This window comes from Bactrocera dorsalis, chromosome 3, assembly GCF_023373825.1.
Source record: "Bactrocera dorsalis isolate Fly_Bdor chromosome 3, ASM2337382v1, whole genome shotgun sequence".
Lineage (NCBI taxonomy): Eukaryota > Metazoa > Arthropoda > Insecta > Diptera > Tephritidae > Bactrocera > Bactrocera dorsalis.
Window position 1 is genome coordinate 77871565 of NC_064305.1, and position 16583 is coordinate 77888147.

At 35.0% G+C, this 16583-nt stretch overlaps 1 protein-coding gene across 1 annotated transcript; it reads right to left on the reverse strand.

Annotated features, from left to right (window-relative positions):
* Positions 1-5551: 5551 nt before the first annotated feature.
* Positions 5552-15662, reverse strand: LOC105229192 (probable peroxisomal acyl-coenzyme A oxidase 1). Its single transcript, XM_049452070.1, has 8 exons — positions 15377-15662; positions 9307-9463; positions 8905-9197; positions 8435-8840; positions 7866-8372; positions 7699-7804; positions 6017-6169; positions 5552-5957 (listed from the first exon to the last, which is right to left on the reverse strand). Exons 1-8 carry the CDS (start codon positions 15501-15503, stop codon positions 5697-5699), a joined length of 2010 nt encoding a protein of 669 aa, XP_049308027.1. The 5' UTR covers positions 15504-15662; the 3' UTR covers positions 5552-5696.
* Positions 15663-16583: the final 921 nt, after the last annotated feature.

The following is a 16583-nucleotide window of genomic DNA, read 5'->3' on the forward strand; positions in this document are numbered from 1 at the left end:
AATAAAAATAGTTTGAATTAAATGCAGTGTTCGTGGATTAAGAGAAGAGCAGAGTTGGGGAAATTATTATTAATAAAGCCGAAAATAGATGAATTGAAGATACTTTCAAGCAGTTGAGCGAGATTTATAAGCGATAGAGTTGCCATGTGAAAAATTGGAAAAAAAAATATCAAAAAAAAAACATTTTTGAAAACCCTAGTTAAATTTGATTGCAGCTTCATGCTAACATTGCATAAAAAATAGTAAAAATTATTATAGTTTATTTTTTTTTATAAAAATTTAATTTATAAAATGTAATAATATATTTTTTTATTAAAACAAATTTACTTGCTTCCATTCTAATGCACTGTGCTTCATAAAAAATGTTATATAGTTAAATATATACTGCATATTTTCATTGCTCACAATTTTTTTTTTAAATACTGTAATTAATTTTTTTTAACTTTTCGTATTAAAGTAAAAAAATCATTATTCTGTTAATATTATTATATTTAACAGCTTCAATCAAAATAGTTGTTATTTTTTAAAACACCTCTCTCTTTCTTATATTAATACACGTAATGAGCAAAATATTAAAATCAATAGAAAAACTGCGTTAACAGCTTAAATAGTTTGGTTATTTGCTTCGATTTATAACAGTTAATTCAAGTGCCCATTTATAGAATTTCTATGCCTTCTACTTATTTTTTTTATTTTTTTCAAGTACCTACATGCATTTAACTATAATTATTAAAAATATATATTAATTAAAAACTACAGTTGTTTCAGAAAAGTATATTTAATTAAAGTAATTAGTGCTAATTAATAATAAATTAATTTATAATTAAGTTGATTTTTTTTATTTTGAAAACAAAAATAAAAATTTTCCAAACATTATGCGGATTTATTTTCCCATATAGTCAGATTTTCTTAAAAATAATTATTTAAATATGCAAACTACATTTAAATAAAAATTGTATACAATTCTCCTCGACAAAAAGAATTACACAAAAATATTTTTTCTCTGTAAAATTTTTATTAGTTTTTTTGAAAAAAATATTTAAGTAAGTTTTAATTTTCCCCAAAAAGTAGAATTGCATAAGAAGGTTTTTCTCTTGCTCGAAGTATATAGACTAGTTTTCATCAAAAAAAGTTCAGTAATGTGTTCCAAAAATGCAATTTTCCATATCAAACCTTTTAAATATTGATTTTAATTTGTTTGTTGTTATTTTTTTGCATTTGAAACATTTATTTTGAACTGTTGTTGGACTAAATTTTCTTGTTTAAAAAAATTTTTTTGATAGATTTTTAAAAAATTTTCAGTATTTCAAAAAAGTCATTTCTTATTTTTTGAAAAATTTTCAGTATTTCAAATACGTAATTTTTTATTATTTTTTCAAAATTTTCGATACCTCAAAAACGTTATGTCTCATTTTTTCAAAATTCTTAATATTTCAAAAATGTCATTTCTTATTTTTCAATATTTCTAAAACGCCATTTCCTATTTTTTCAAAATTTCTCAATATTTCAAAAACGTCATTTTTTTATATTTTCAAAACTGTCAATATGTCAAAAACGTCATTTCTAATTTTTTCAATATTTCAAAAACGTCATTTCTTATTTTTCCAAAGTTTTTCAATATTTCAAAAAACGTCATTTCTTATTTTTTCAAAATTTTAGTATATTTTTGAAAATTGTTTTTTTTTTTTAACTATTTTTTATTGTCACTTTTTATACTTATTCTAAACAATTTTTTTATTACAAATTTTCAAAATTTATTTTTTAATTTTTTTTTCGCTAAAAAAAACCAAAAATATTTTTTTGTTAATTTTTCATTTAACTAAAAAAAAATTAAATATATTCTCCCATTATTTTTTTCAATCAACATAGTTGCCTTTACTTTGCAATACCCACACTACCACACATATACATGTTTTTGCATCTAGTTCTTTTAATTTAACTAGCAAACGAATCAACATATTTTTCTTACAAAAGCCTATAATTATTAAACCGTTAAGTGTCTCTTCTAATTGCTTAACTCGAAATAAAATATAAAAACGCAATCACAATGCTTCAAAGCAGTTAACAAAAACAAAACTAATGAAAATTTGACACGCGGAAAATTAAAAAAAAAACTAATAACTGTAAACTACTGCCGCTGACTTCGTAAGCTTTCGTGCGTCTAAAAATGCCGAAGAACATAGTTCGCAAAGAAACTGCATTTGAAAACCAGCGAAATCAATCAATTACGCAACGGAGCGTGCGGAAATCCTACGAAAGTGTTTATATTTAAATTGCAATATTGAGAACAACATACTTAAATACATACATATCGGTACGCCAGTTTGACATTTTACAAACAAACATACATACATATTTAAATTAAGCAATAATTTCTATAAAACAACAAAAAGCTAACATTAAATAAAGTTAAAAGCAACATTTAAGTTTTTCAAACAAAAAAGAAAAACTTTTTTACACTGAAAAAATTAATTTTGCTGAATTAAAATAATTTAAAATCATTAAATTGAAAAATTATTAGCCAAAACCAGCTTTATGCCATAGCAAACAAGCTACTCAACTGCGAGCTCGAAAAACAATAGCAACAACAACAACAAACACGCCACTCAGCCTAACATCTTCACTTTACAACTGCATACACTGTAAAAAAAATCGTGAATTATGCATAAATATTTTGTGTTTAGTCGCTAGCGTGAAGATTAATATAAAAATTATATACATATATACATATAATTAGTAGCAAAAAAATTAAAAAAAAAAAATATTATGTAGGCAAAAAAAAAATAAAGCATAAAAACATAACTGTAAAAGAAGCAAAAAATAATAATTAAATGTAAACAGTTAGAAAAGTGTCCTCTTCGAACGCATAACAACCGCAATTTGCATATGTTTATACACATACACACACACGCATACTTATAATTACATAATTCATACGAAATGCTTGTATAATTACATACATACATACATAGCGAAATATATACATAATGATGTACATTGTAAATTGTGTAACGAAAATCAGTCGCGCAAAGATAAGAATTTTCTTTTACCACACACACACACACACACACACACGAGATGGAAAAAATCTACAAGCTGCTCTTCTTCTTACAACAAGAAAAATTAAATATTATTAAATTGTGAAACATATTTACTTACGAAATCGTAACAATATATATATATATAAAAGCATATATATGTATATATATGTAAAACTTTATATATGTATATGTATAACTAGCAACTAATTTACAATTTTCTTTACAAATTTGTCTTTCCAATTTATGATTTTTTAGTTTAATATTAATAAATGAATTATCAATTTAATTTTCTTCTCAAAATATACATACATACATACATATGTTTATACATACATTGAACTATGGGTACACACAAAAATGTTTCTTTTTGCTTTTCACTTTTAAGCGTTTTCTAGTTTCATAGTTTGTAATGCTAAATGTACTGAGAGAAATTGGTTTTTCATTTGCAACAAATTAAGTATAACAATAAAAGTAATAAGAATTATAATAATAACAAAAACAACAACAAAGATTATGATAAACGTGAAAACAGTAAAGGCGTAAAGAAGAATAATTTCATTAATAAAATGGAAAAACTGTAACAAAAAACGCAAGGTGTTCTTATTTAACAATGGCTTATAGGGAAAGGAGGAGAAAGAGCTAGCGATGAGAGAGAAAGAGTGTATATTATGAGTTATACTATGTTGTAGCGACAGAAAATATTCCTGAAGAAAATTGGAAAACGCGTCTGCGTTAACCGGATAAAATTCGAATTTGTTCCTGTTACCTACCAATTTGTCCGGGGAACTTACTTGAGGTTTAGCAGTGGATTGGACATATCGAAAGAAAAAAACTGCAACAATACTGCTTAAGGGCAGATTGTCACCGGTAGGCAGAGTCAGTCATTGGAGTTTTGGACGATGGGCTGTTCGCAATATCGTGGCTTGTTTATGGACTGTGCTACTTATAGATCCGCTGTGGGTAGGAAGCAGCTACGACAGTCTCCTCCATACAGCTTTGTAAGATACTTGTCTATTTGCCTGTATGTCGCGTTGTCTCAACGGGTGCTATGCAGGTTTTGTTATATACAGCCCTCTCTTGATCTGATTCATACCGCGTACTGCTGTATTCCGATTAAGAAGGGACTGTGTCATTGCGAAATGCCTAGAATTTCGATGAAGGTGAGGAGAGGGTGGGAGTTCTATTGTGCAGAAGGCTTCTATATGATAGGGTCAAATGTAGGTGGCAAGACTGTTGGGACAATAATCCGGCTTGTTTAGGGTAACTTAGACTTCAGATTATGTCTGGGCTTTCTGCTTACGGTGTATGGGCCTCACAATGCATTTTTGCATCAGAGGTCCCTACTCGATAGGTCTGGGAGTTTTTGTGGGACGCTGATCGAGGACTATCTTCATGTAATTGCAGAATGCCCGATGTACACGGACATTAGTGATCTGGGTGGTACGAGTATTAACTGGACTGATGAGCGATGTTAACGATGTGATCTCCACTAGTCGGAATGCCGAACATTTAAGGTCGTTTGCGGACGGATTGTTTGGGCGCCGCAGGCGTTTAATTGGGAATTAGGGTTACCTGCTTATGTGAATGCTGTGTGTGTGTAATGTGCGTATCTAGAGGTTTCGGAAACGAAGTCCGACCGCAGACTTAATTCTGGAGCCACGGGAAGCAGGAGCTCTTGGAGTTCGCTCGGGAGTATCGTGGTGATTGTCATTAAAATCCGAAAGCGGGAGGAACCGACAATTTGTGAGTTGAATGTTGGTTTGAAATCGACCAAAGTACGGCAGAGGTTTTAGATGAGTTTCGAACTGTACCAAGGTGGTTAGTGTGCCCATTCCACACTGTCTATTGGTACTGAAAATACCTAGCATGTACAGGGTGCTGATCAACGCATTTATTTGATCCGCAGATACCCACATTAAACACACTGAACGTTGTCATGGGAACTCTAGATTCCCATTAAGTATCTGAATATCCCTCGAAAGGTTCACGTGATATGATATGTCAAAAATGACTAAGAGAAATTATAGATCTAAATTCGATTACTCCATTAGACATTTGTTTTAGTCGCTTCCATTAATCTTTGTGGGTTCTCCAATGTTATCTGGATAGAGTTTCGGTCATATTGCCAGTACTAAATCTTGAAATTTAAAACGGCAGATAAAACATTTTTTAAGGAAGAATTTTTTTGTGATTCCAAACATACCCTATGAATAAATTAAGAAGTTATCAATATTATATACGGCAGAAATTTTTAGTTTACTAGATTTTATAAGCTTAACCTAATAAAGTTGAAAAATAAAAGAAACATGTAAAAAAACCTAAGAAAACATTCTGGAAAATTCTCTTTTTTCGTCCTTCCAACCATATGTAACCCCTTAAGCTAAAGGTTCAACCAAAAGTGAAGTGAAAGTTCAACACAGACCCGCCCAATTCTCAAAAATACTACGTCCTCACACAAGGTGTGTGTCTTTGCTAAATTAACATTTTCTAAATAGTAATACAGAACTTTATTTCCTTATTTTTTTATTTTTTTCTTAGATATTTAATAACAAAATTGTACAATTAAATAATTAAATCGCCACACCAAATAACACCCACATCCACCCACACACCAGCTGAACTCATTCCCTTCCCCTGTTTGAAGTTCCACTTTTTTTATAAACTCGATCTCATGAATGGCTTCAGATGTTGCGCAAATGACGCCGGCACGTCTCTCTGGTTTAGTGGGCTCTTCTTAGCAGCCTCGAAGATACGTTCGTAGACGTTGCCATCATAGCAACCTAAAACGGAACTCAAAACTTTATCATGAAAATCGAAACCATCACAAATGGCAACGAGATTCGGGCGCAGCTCAGCGAGCACTGTTTCGAGGCGATCCTGCAGCGAGGTCAAATGTTCGTCTGTCAAATGAATAAACTGTAAATATTAAACAAGAAGTAAGAAAAAATTTGAGAATCAGAGTTTACAATAATAACCCGCAATATGTCAGCCATATGCCGTTGAACCGTATGCACCAGATACAGTTCGAGCAGCTGCTCCAACAAATTATTCAGTGATGCGGAACGGTTTTCACGGTTTTGGGTAACTTCTTCAAAGAAATTGTTGGCCACGAAGGCGCGCCCATGAAGCTGGAAAAATGTAGTAAAAAGTATGTAATTAGCAAATATAAGTTATGATTTTTTAAGAGCTTGATAACTTTTTTAAAAAAAAAAACGCATAAAATTTGCAAAATCTCATCGGTTCTTTATTTGAAACGTTAGATTGGTTCATGACATTTACTTTTTGAAGATAATTTCATTTAAATGTTGACCGCGGCTGCGTCTTAGGTGGTCCATTCGGAAAGTCCAATTTTGGGCAACTTTTTCGAGCATTTCGGCCGGAATAGCCCGAATTTCTTCGGAAATGTTGTCTTCCAAAGCTGGAATAGTTGCTGGCTTATTTCTGTAGACTTTAGACTTGACGTAGCCCCACAAAAAATAGTCTAAAGGCGTTAAATCGCATGATCTTGGTGGCCAACTTACGGGTCCATTTCTTGAGATGAATTGTTGTCCGAAGTTTTCCCTCAAAATGGCCATAGAATCGCGAGCTGTGTGGCATGTAGCGCCATCTTGTTGAAACCACATGTCAACCAAGTTCAGTTCTTCCATTTTTGGCAACAAAAAGTTTGTTAGCATCGAACGATAGCGATCGCCATTCACCGTAACGTTGCGTCCAACAGCATCTTTGAAAAAATACGGTCCAATGATTCCACCAGCGTACAAACCACACCAAACAGTGCATTTTTCGGGATGCATGGGCAGTTCTTGAACGGCTTCTGGTTGCTCTTCACCCCAAATGCGGCAATTTTGCTTATTTACGTAGCCATTCAACCAGAAATGAGCCTCATCGCTGAACAAAACACGCGCGCGAAACACATTTCGAACCGAACACTGATTTTGGTAATAAAATTCAATGATTTGCAAGCGTTGCTCGTTAGTAAGTCTATTCATGATGAAATGTCAAAGCATACTGAGCATCTTTCTCTTTGACACCATGTCTGAAATCCCACGTGATCTGTCAAATACTAATGCATGAAAATCCTAACCTCAAAAAAATCACCCGTTATAAGTTATGATGTGATGTCAGATGATGTCAGGTGATGTGATGAAAAGCACGGGTGGTTGATTGCATTAAAATAGTATTTAGAAATGTAAATTGCATTATGATATTAAAAATAAAAGATGTGATGTAATGTCACATGATGTAGGATCATGAGGAAGATGTTATGCGATTGAGGAAATGATTTGATGTGAATTAAAATTAAATAAATTTAGTTAAAAAAATAAATATTATGTAAAAAAGGGGACGTGATGTCTTATGGTTTGATGTCATGAGATGTGATCTTGTGATATGATTATGTGATGTGATCAAATGATGTGATCTAAAAATATGTAGTAAAATTTAAAAAAATTATAATAAGTGTTATAAAAAATACAAAAAATGAAATGAAGTTAAAATTTCTATTATAAAATCATTTATGATCAAATTATTTAAATTATATTAAAAATTACAGATTATTTGAAGTCCGATCACATAAACTAAATGAAGTCACAAGCATGAAATAGCAAATAATCGAATTTAAAGTGATTTAGTCCGTCTTAAGCCAATTTTCACCTACCTCAGCCGCTTGAGTCAACTCTATGCCAGTCACGTTGAACGCATCCGGTGGCGACAAGCCACTCTCCAAACGTCTGGTGTAACTTTTACTAGCGATTAGTGTCTTGCTAAGATAACAACATAACATTGGAGATATAGCAACTAAAGAAAATATAATAATAAGCTTACTTCGTAGCCGCATACTGCAGAGCCTGCACCAAGCATTGCCAATCGCCGGTCCATTCCGGAAACTCATGCCAACTGGCGCACACACCCAAATAAGCCATGGTAGGCATGAGCGGCTTCCCGCTCAACATATCGCCCCAGGTTTTCAACAAAATCTTACCCACTTGTAGATACAACACCGAATTCTCACCCTCATAGGTGCAAGCCGCTGTGGCCCAAGTGAAGATGTTTCCAAAATTGGCCGAGGCCAAGTAACCATGGCCGCCGCAGGCGAGCCGCAAGCGTTCAATGCCAAACGTTGAATCGTACGTGCAAGACGCTTTCAAGGTGCAGGCCAAGGCATGTAGCTCCGGTAGGCGCGAGTAATCACTGAGACCGACAGCCGAAGCGGTTTCTTCATACATTTTATTGAGCTTGACACCGGCCAAACGATACGCAATGGCTGTAACAATCTCCGGCACAATTTTCATCTGTTGCGTTACGTGATCCAGCACTTGCGGTTCCGGTTCACTTCAAGTAAAGAGTTTAAGGTTTAGTAATGTTAAAGTTGTATGGCAGCTACAGCCACTTACTCCGGTTTAATGGGACTCTGACGGCGCACAGCCGAGTAGCGTGTCGCTATGGTCGCCGCCATTGCATGAAAACCGCTGTTGACCAACACAATCATACAACGTACAAAGACCATGGGAAAGTAGGCCAACTGCGAGACTGGAGACTTAACAAAAGTGCCATCCGGCAGGACTTTGGCATTCTTCATCAACATATTTGTGCGCGGTATGCGCACGTTGGTCAAACCCAAATAGCCGTTATTCACGGCCTGCAAACCGATCTTTTTGCCAATATCGCCGATATCAATGCCCGGCAGTGCCTTGTGTGTTTGCTCATCGCGCACCTGCAAGAAAAATAACTGCAAACCCATTGGTTCGTCATCGATGTAGAGCTGTGCCACCACAATGCAATGGTTGACGGTGTTACCCACTGGTATAATGGCAAGTTGGCGGTAAGTATGCTTGGACTTGAGAGAAGGCTGTTTAATACTCACAACCACCGGGCCACCATTTGTACGAAGTCAGCTTTGGTGTGTTCAGCACAAATTCATCGGTTTGGCGATCGTAATCGGCGCGCGTTTCCAATCCCCGCAAATAGGTGCCGTGACCAAGCTCCGTTTGTACGTAAGTACCCAAAATCTCGCAGTTGTCTGCTCGACGTCCGAATTTCTCATACTGCTCGGGTGTACCTTGATTTTTAAGCGCACGTGTGAACATTAGAAAGTGCACACCCATCGGCGTGCCGCCGGGCATCAGAGTCGTACCCATTGGTCCAGTCATGAGAGTGCTTTTGAAGTATATTGAGATATACAAAATTACATATATTCGTAAGGCTCTTTTCGTAGAGTTTTCGTTAGTGTTTCGGGTACTTAACTTAGGTCGATATTTCTACTTACTGATAAACTTCTAAGCCGCCGGGATTCACGCGCTCTTGCATAGCTCTTACTTTAGTAATTGCGTTTACGCATTGCTCAACTGTACGATTGTAGTAATCTTCGTATGATAGATAATCCAATTCGACAGGATCGGGTAAGTCAGAAAATAGTTCCTCTTCTGCAAAGAAATAAAAGTTTAATAAAATAAAAATTATTACTTTGTCTTTCTATTCAACGAGTTCGCCGAAACCTCGGCACGAATTGAACTTAAAAATCGGGTTTTCATTTCAATTAGTCACCAGGTTCTATATAGTTTCGGAGAAATTTACAAGTTTTACGAAGTCTTTACTCACATGGAGCCGAAAATAATAATCTCTTCTAGATTGCATTGCTGAAATGAGGTTTCTAGGTGGAAATTATTATTTGATACTAGAAGTTATGACACCATATATAGTTGGCTTACTTTGGGCTCGTTCACTAAGGGACTCAACCTAAATCATAGAATTCAAAGAATAATCTAAATAGGAACAATTCCTCCCCCAGATTCATAATGTGTTTGACTAAACTAATGAACCTAAATTCGACTTAACGTATATTTTTAATGTCCGAAAATTACTCTTTGGATTATTGGGTGCATATTCCTAACTTATTCGATACCTCCAAAGATCATTCCGTCATAAGAAAGCTTTCGTCTAGTTGATTTGGCAGAAGATAGAGCCATGTGTAGAACTTCACGCAAGTGTGCAAAGCTCTCTAAACACCATTCACTTCGAAGTGGCCAGAAGCGATTCTTTTTCCTAAGGCCCAAGCAGCTCACGACCGATCTTAGACCAAGTATCCACTGGGTAGTCAAAAATCATCCCTTTGGAGGCGAGCTGAAGTGAGTAGGAGAGTCATCCTTCCCAGGGTTGTACGCTGAGTTTGAGACCCGCCACGTAAAAAAACACACCCAATGAAAAGATCAAAACAACCTCGGATGAGAGTTTTTATTCGACTATAACCTCGTAAGCGGTGTCTACGCCAATAAAGAAGAAGATTTGGCAGAGTTGATAATATCTATAACCATATTTCGATTGGTTTAGAAGAGATCTTCGGAGCTATTAGTTCTTTTCCATGACTGCAATTCAAATTTTTCGAGATACAAATGATTACAATTTGATAAATGCAATTTTGTTTTAACATCATTTAACAGCAAGAGTTTCTCTTACTCTATCTTTCTCTCCCGCTATATGGTAAGAACTTGCTGTCTGATTATCAGCAGCATTTAAAATGCATTGTTACTAGAGACGAGACTTGTTTTGACGCATACGATCCTGCAACCAACAACCAATCAAGCAAATATCGTACAAAAGGGTGAGCAAGACCGCAAAACTCACGGCAAGGTCAGTCTAAAATCAAGGTCACGTTGACAGTTTCCCTTTTTTACCATGGTGTGAGGCACTATTAATTTCTTCAGCCTTACACAGTAGTATTTTTAGAACAACAAGTTGTAATAGAATTAATGAAACAATTTAATGCTAGCAAAAATGTGGAATAAGAAAGCGAATCATCAAAACAAACGCCAAGCCTCATTTAAATTCGGAATAAACGGCACAAAGCCACTAAATTGCATGACTAGCGTTTTTTTTATATACTTACGTAGGTACTTTTTTGTAGCGTAGGCTCGAAAGTATTTCTTAATTAATTTATTTTATTTTTTTTGTTTAGTTAATTGAAGTTTGAGTTGTTGACTTTTGTCAAACCGTGTATGTACATATGTACATACATAGATATGGATATTTACGCGTGGCATTCACATGTATGTAAATATTTACCTCGTATCTAGAACTTTTTGAGTAAAGATTAAGAGTTCAATTGCTTAACCATGAAAACGCAAAAATCCAGGTGTAAACGCATATACATTTTTGTAATGGTAGCCTCATACGTAAAACAGAAGTTGACATATACACTATTACTCCCAAATACACTTTTTTTATGTAACGCAAACTCTTTCTCTCTTCTCATCTTTGACTACCGGGTTTTCGAATATGACATGATGTGATTTCTGAGTGCCTTTTGAGCCAAGTGTTGCTAAGGACCTCAATTTGTCGATTCCAAGACGTTTTTATGAATAGGGAATGTCTCAAACCACAAACTGTGGAATCTTGGGAGAATGTTTCTGTTTGCATCCGTATAAAATTATTCTCACTCAAGAACTGGAACCATTGGACCACCCTAAGTGACATGAAATTTTGCCTTGGAACAACTTGAAAATGATAACGATTTTTTAAGAAAATCATCTCCTCCGATGAAGCTCACTTTCATTTCAGTGGTGCGGTAAATAAACAAAACCGTCGATGCTGGTGCGAAGAAAATCCATATATTATTCATGCACAACCATTACATTCATCTAAATTGACAGTTTGGTGTGGTTTTTGGTCTGGTGAAATCATCGTTCTGAACTTCTTTGGAAATTAAGCTGGTGACACAGCTGTTAATGATCCGCTGAATAGATCGAAGATAACCAACTTTGTATGGCCACATTTGGAAGAAGTTGATCTTGACGACATCTGGTTCCAACAACTTGAGACTACATAGCACACAGTCCTGCTATAAGCGAATTATTGTGTGAAAAGTTTGAAGATTCGGTTATATCAAGAAATTCGTTTATGTCTTGGGGCGCTGATCAACGCATTGTATTGATCTACGTGCTTCTAGCAATAGAAAGCACCGTGAGGTATGCTGTCGACAGTAGGTACTCACATAAAACATAAGGATTCTCTGTATCAAGAAATTGTGACATTGAATGGCAACAAAGCAGTTGTGATTTAACACCATTAGACTACTTTTTGTGGAGTTATGTGAAGTCATTGGACTTTAGCAGTAAGTCTGGTTTTCTCTTCAAGCTTTAGAAGTCAATATTGAACGCTCTATTCATGACATATGACTAAATTTTATGTAAAAATTACTCGAAAATTGAGTTCATCGAATTCGTTCCTGCAAAAGAAGTCAAGGATACCAATTGAACAAGGTTATATTGTATCGATTGTACTTCCCAGTCAATAAAGAAACATTTGAATTTCCTTAACTAGTGAAAAGAAATCATATAACTTCTCTTGGAAAACCCTGTATAAGATATCAATTTGACCTAACTACCAAAAATTAACAACATTCATAATTTTATTTACAGAAGTAAGCAACTTCACTTTTTAAAAATTAATTATTTTTATAGCACGAGATCAGTTACAAAGTCAGCGCTATAAAAACTTTATACGTAAATGTAAAGTCTCAAAGTTCATTATTGCTAAAGCAGTTACTAATTACTTATTTTTTTAAATGTATCATAATCCTAAGCGCAGAGTGCAGAGTTGTATGTAAACAAGAAAGAAACGAACACAGAAATGTGATTACATTTTCAGTAATGAATCCGTGATTACAAAGCGCTCGTTGACTTGGTTGTTTTTCTAAATTCACTTAACTATGCACAGAGTCAAGCCCAACTATAAGAAACTTAGAGCACTTAACAGTTAAAACTTTAAACGGCAGTTAGTATTCGTGAGAGTTATGAGCACGTAAAGAACTTCTCTCATACTTATATGTATCTCTCTAATGACGTTTAGCAACGAGAAAGCAAAGTAGATCATCATGGCAGCTGTAAAAAAATTAAATTACCGCTACGTGTTTTCTGCGGGTCGACTTATTATATGTTGGTTTATAAAACAAGTTCCATAACACGAAAAGATTCGCGTTGTTTGCAGAAAAATCGTCGGATAGAGATCACGAAGGAGATATTGATCTAAACAAGCTAAAGCTGGGGTAGATTATGTGTCATATTTGGCTTTGAAGGCTAAAATAAAGTTGAGTTTTGTCTTAAAACAAAAATCAGTTAGAATGCCAGGCAACGTACGAGTATATACCATGTTATAAAATTTGATGCGGAACTGATCCATTTAAACCGAAGCAATATAGAATTTGTTCCTAGTTTAGTACAATATTTTCTTCATATGTCACTTAGCGTGTGTTAATTAGTTACTTGTTTTCGACGCCATAATTTTTTCTGGCGTTATTTACTATGGAAAAAGATTTGACAACGAGTTAGCTTGAAAAATTTTTGCTCCCAATGGCATCACGACTACAGAAGCGATGAAAATGTTGCTGAGGTGTTTGGAAGTAGAATCTACTTTATCACAAACACTAGTCTTTTATTGTCACCAAGCATTCAGTGAAGGCCGTAAAGTCATCGAAACCATGCCTCATGCGAGTTGTCCATCCATCTCTCTTAAAGGCGGTTACATCGAAAAAAGTTAAAGCAACAGTGCTTAAAATTCATTCTATTGACATCAGAGCGATAGCAGAGGATCTCAATATCTCTTATAGAACGATTTAACACATTTTGGTTATTGTTTTAGGTGTGAAGCGTGTCGAAGCTAGATTCATACCTAAAGTTCTGAATCTTTTGCAAAAACGATGTCGAGTAGAAGTCAGAAAAGAGATGCTTGACAAAGCAGTTAAGAGTTCCAATTTCATCAAACACATTATTACAGATGACGAAACGTGGATCTATGAATAGGATCCATTCTGTGGGCATCGGAAAGATAGCAGAGGATCTCTACATCTCTTATAGAACGACTCAATGCATTTTGGTTATTGTTTATTATTAGTGACGAAGCGTGGATCTATGAATAAGACATCCCAGCGGTCTAACAATCTAGCAACTGGAGCCCAAAAATGAGTTAAATTTGTAAAAACCACCTCGAAGTTGACCAATAATCAAAGTGATGCATTTCGTTTTTCAAACGGAATGTCTACATGAAGCGATACGACTTAAAAAACTGGCTTTCTGGGCCGAAAATGCATTGATTTTTCACGTTAATGTGCTTGATAAACTTTGCATGAATATAAAAAAAAATTGTCCGCGTCCAAACATAAATTAGTTATAAATTCGGTTTACGCGCGCAGTTTATAAATGGGCCTATCCGGGTCAAATTTGATCGAAGGCATCGGAAGGGTGATCCATTTCGAGATTTCCTACTTTTTTAAGAAAAAACACAGAAATTTTAAATTTAAGGAGAATGTTTATTATCATTCGATAGAACATTCTATGGCATTTTTTTTTTTTTTTTGAAGATTATCTCTTTCAAATGTTGTCCACGGCTACATGTCAGATAGTCCATACGTCGAGTCCAAATTTCGACGACTAGTTCGAGCATTTCGACTGGTAGCGTGTCTCCAAGGCCCGAATGCCAGCGGAATTGTCCGCATACACTTCTGACTTTACTTATTATATCCCCAAGGAAAAATATGTATGTGGTGATATTACACGATCTTGATGGCCAATCGACCGGCTAAAAACGTGAAATTATCTGCTCACCGAAGTGTTCTTTCAATAAATCTATTGATTAATTATATACAAATCTATTGGTTACTTTCTCAAACAAAAACATACCGTCATTCATGAAAAGAAAATTGGGTCCAGGTACATATTTAAGAAATCGTCATTATTCAACAGGGAACTGTTACCCAATTGTAAAATGTAAGCCCAAGTCGAAAAAACAAATTCAAGCCTTTGTATTATATGCAGGGATGTATTAAATTAAATACCGTTCGCAATTAACTAAGTACTGGCATAAATAAATAATGTAACCAAAGTCCATGAATACGTTTGCGAACTTATTACGGAAGTAAGTCAATTATTGTATAAAAAAAAGTTGTACATACTATATCTATTCCCTAATTAACCACTGATTATTATGTACTATAACACCCCGTAAGTAGTATTTGACCCAGTTATCACTTTTATAGAACCTTGTCAAGTATAATTTACGTACCATTGACAATACTTCAAAAAAATATTGTAGAATCTCGAACAACTTTGAGATGATTGCAATAATTAGAGCTTCACTTAGCAGAGGAGAAACAAACCAAAACAATGACAAGATTTGCATTGTAAGCCAAGCTTGTGTGCAACGGACAGTATCAACAAATACTAGACTAAGTGCATCTCTATACATATTTGTGTATATGTATGTATGTACTTGTATATATTTATCTAATGCTTAGTATAGTATTAAGAGCACATTGAACTCGCTATTTTGCTTTTCTAGCAACTCACCAGCTAATCTTTTCAATTGCAAGAAGCTTTCACCGTCATGAATAAAAGCGGTGAACTCCTCCACATCGAAAGTGGCCTTCTTGCGTTCATTCGCCAAATCGGGATTAACAGTTTTTGGTATAGTCATTTTGTTAACAAATTTTGCTGCACTACTTTTTTTGAAACAACAACAAAACTTCGAATCTTTTATTAAAATGATCACAAACAAAACACACGCAGAAAGTACTAAACACGCCGCGATCGAGCTCCAACAATCTACTACGGATAACAGCGTTCGACTGGCGGTAGCTGGCCGTGTTGAGATCGTTTATTGTGGCTGATGTTGCTCAAAGCCAGGAATATATGTGTGTACTTTTGTATTTTGTGTCGATATTTGGAGATACTTAAAATGCTCTTAGGTATTTTTGGAGCTTTACGAGCGTACTGCGAAGAGGCTGAATTGAGAGCAAAGCGTTGTGGCTTGTCTCCTAAACTTTTTATTTTATACATTTATGCATATGTGTTATATATATTATACTTGTATTAGAAAATTATTGATTTCAAGCGACTGCAGTTCTACTGGATGCCAGTTGTAAAGCAGTCGAGGGCAATGAGATAGATCAGTGATGAGATGGCCAAGTGTGCCGTACGACTGTCATTCAGAAACGTGACCGACGTTGGTAAACCCATGCATTGTCTATACGATGAACTGGACAAGACAACGGTAAGGAAGGTCAAAACGCAATGGCATGATCTAACGGTGTACAAACCTTCAACGACATTCGTATGATATAGAGGAAGATCCGAAATACGCGAAATTTCTCATGGCACTCGAAAGAAAATACTATACGACCATAACTCGAATAAGCACTGTAGGCCTGCAGAATAAGCTAAGAGTTCGAGATGACTGCAGGAAATATCAAGAGCAAGATACCAGAAAAACAATGGAACATCTCTTGTCCAGCGTTGGCAAAGCAACGCTTCAAACATTTGGGGACCCCTTACTTTAGGACACAGGGAGAGCTAGTGTTAGTAAAACCACAGAAACTGTTAAAATTCGCTCCAAGCGCTGACATTCTGAAAGATAACTACTCCTCTTGTACTTCGTGGCGGAATTCCATTTGGTATTGCTAAGGACCAAAACTAGTCTATACGTAACTGATAAGCCTATACTAACCTTATCATTCCATTTTCAAACACTCTTATATTTGGCGGCTAAAGAACAAAA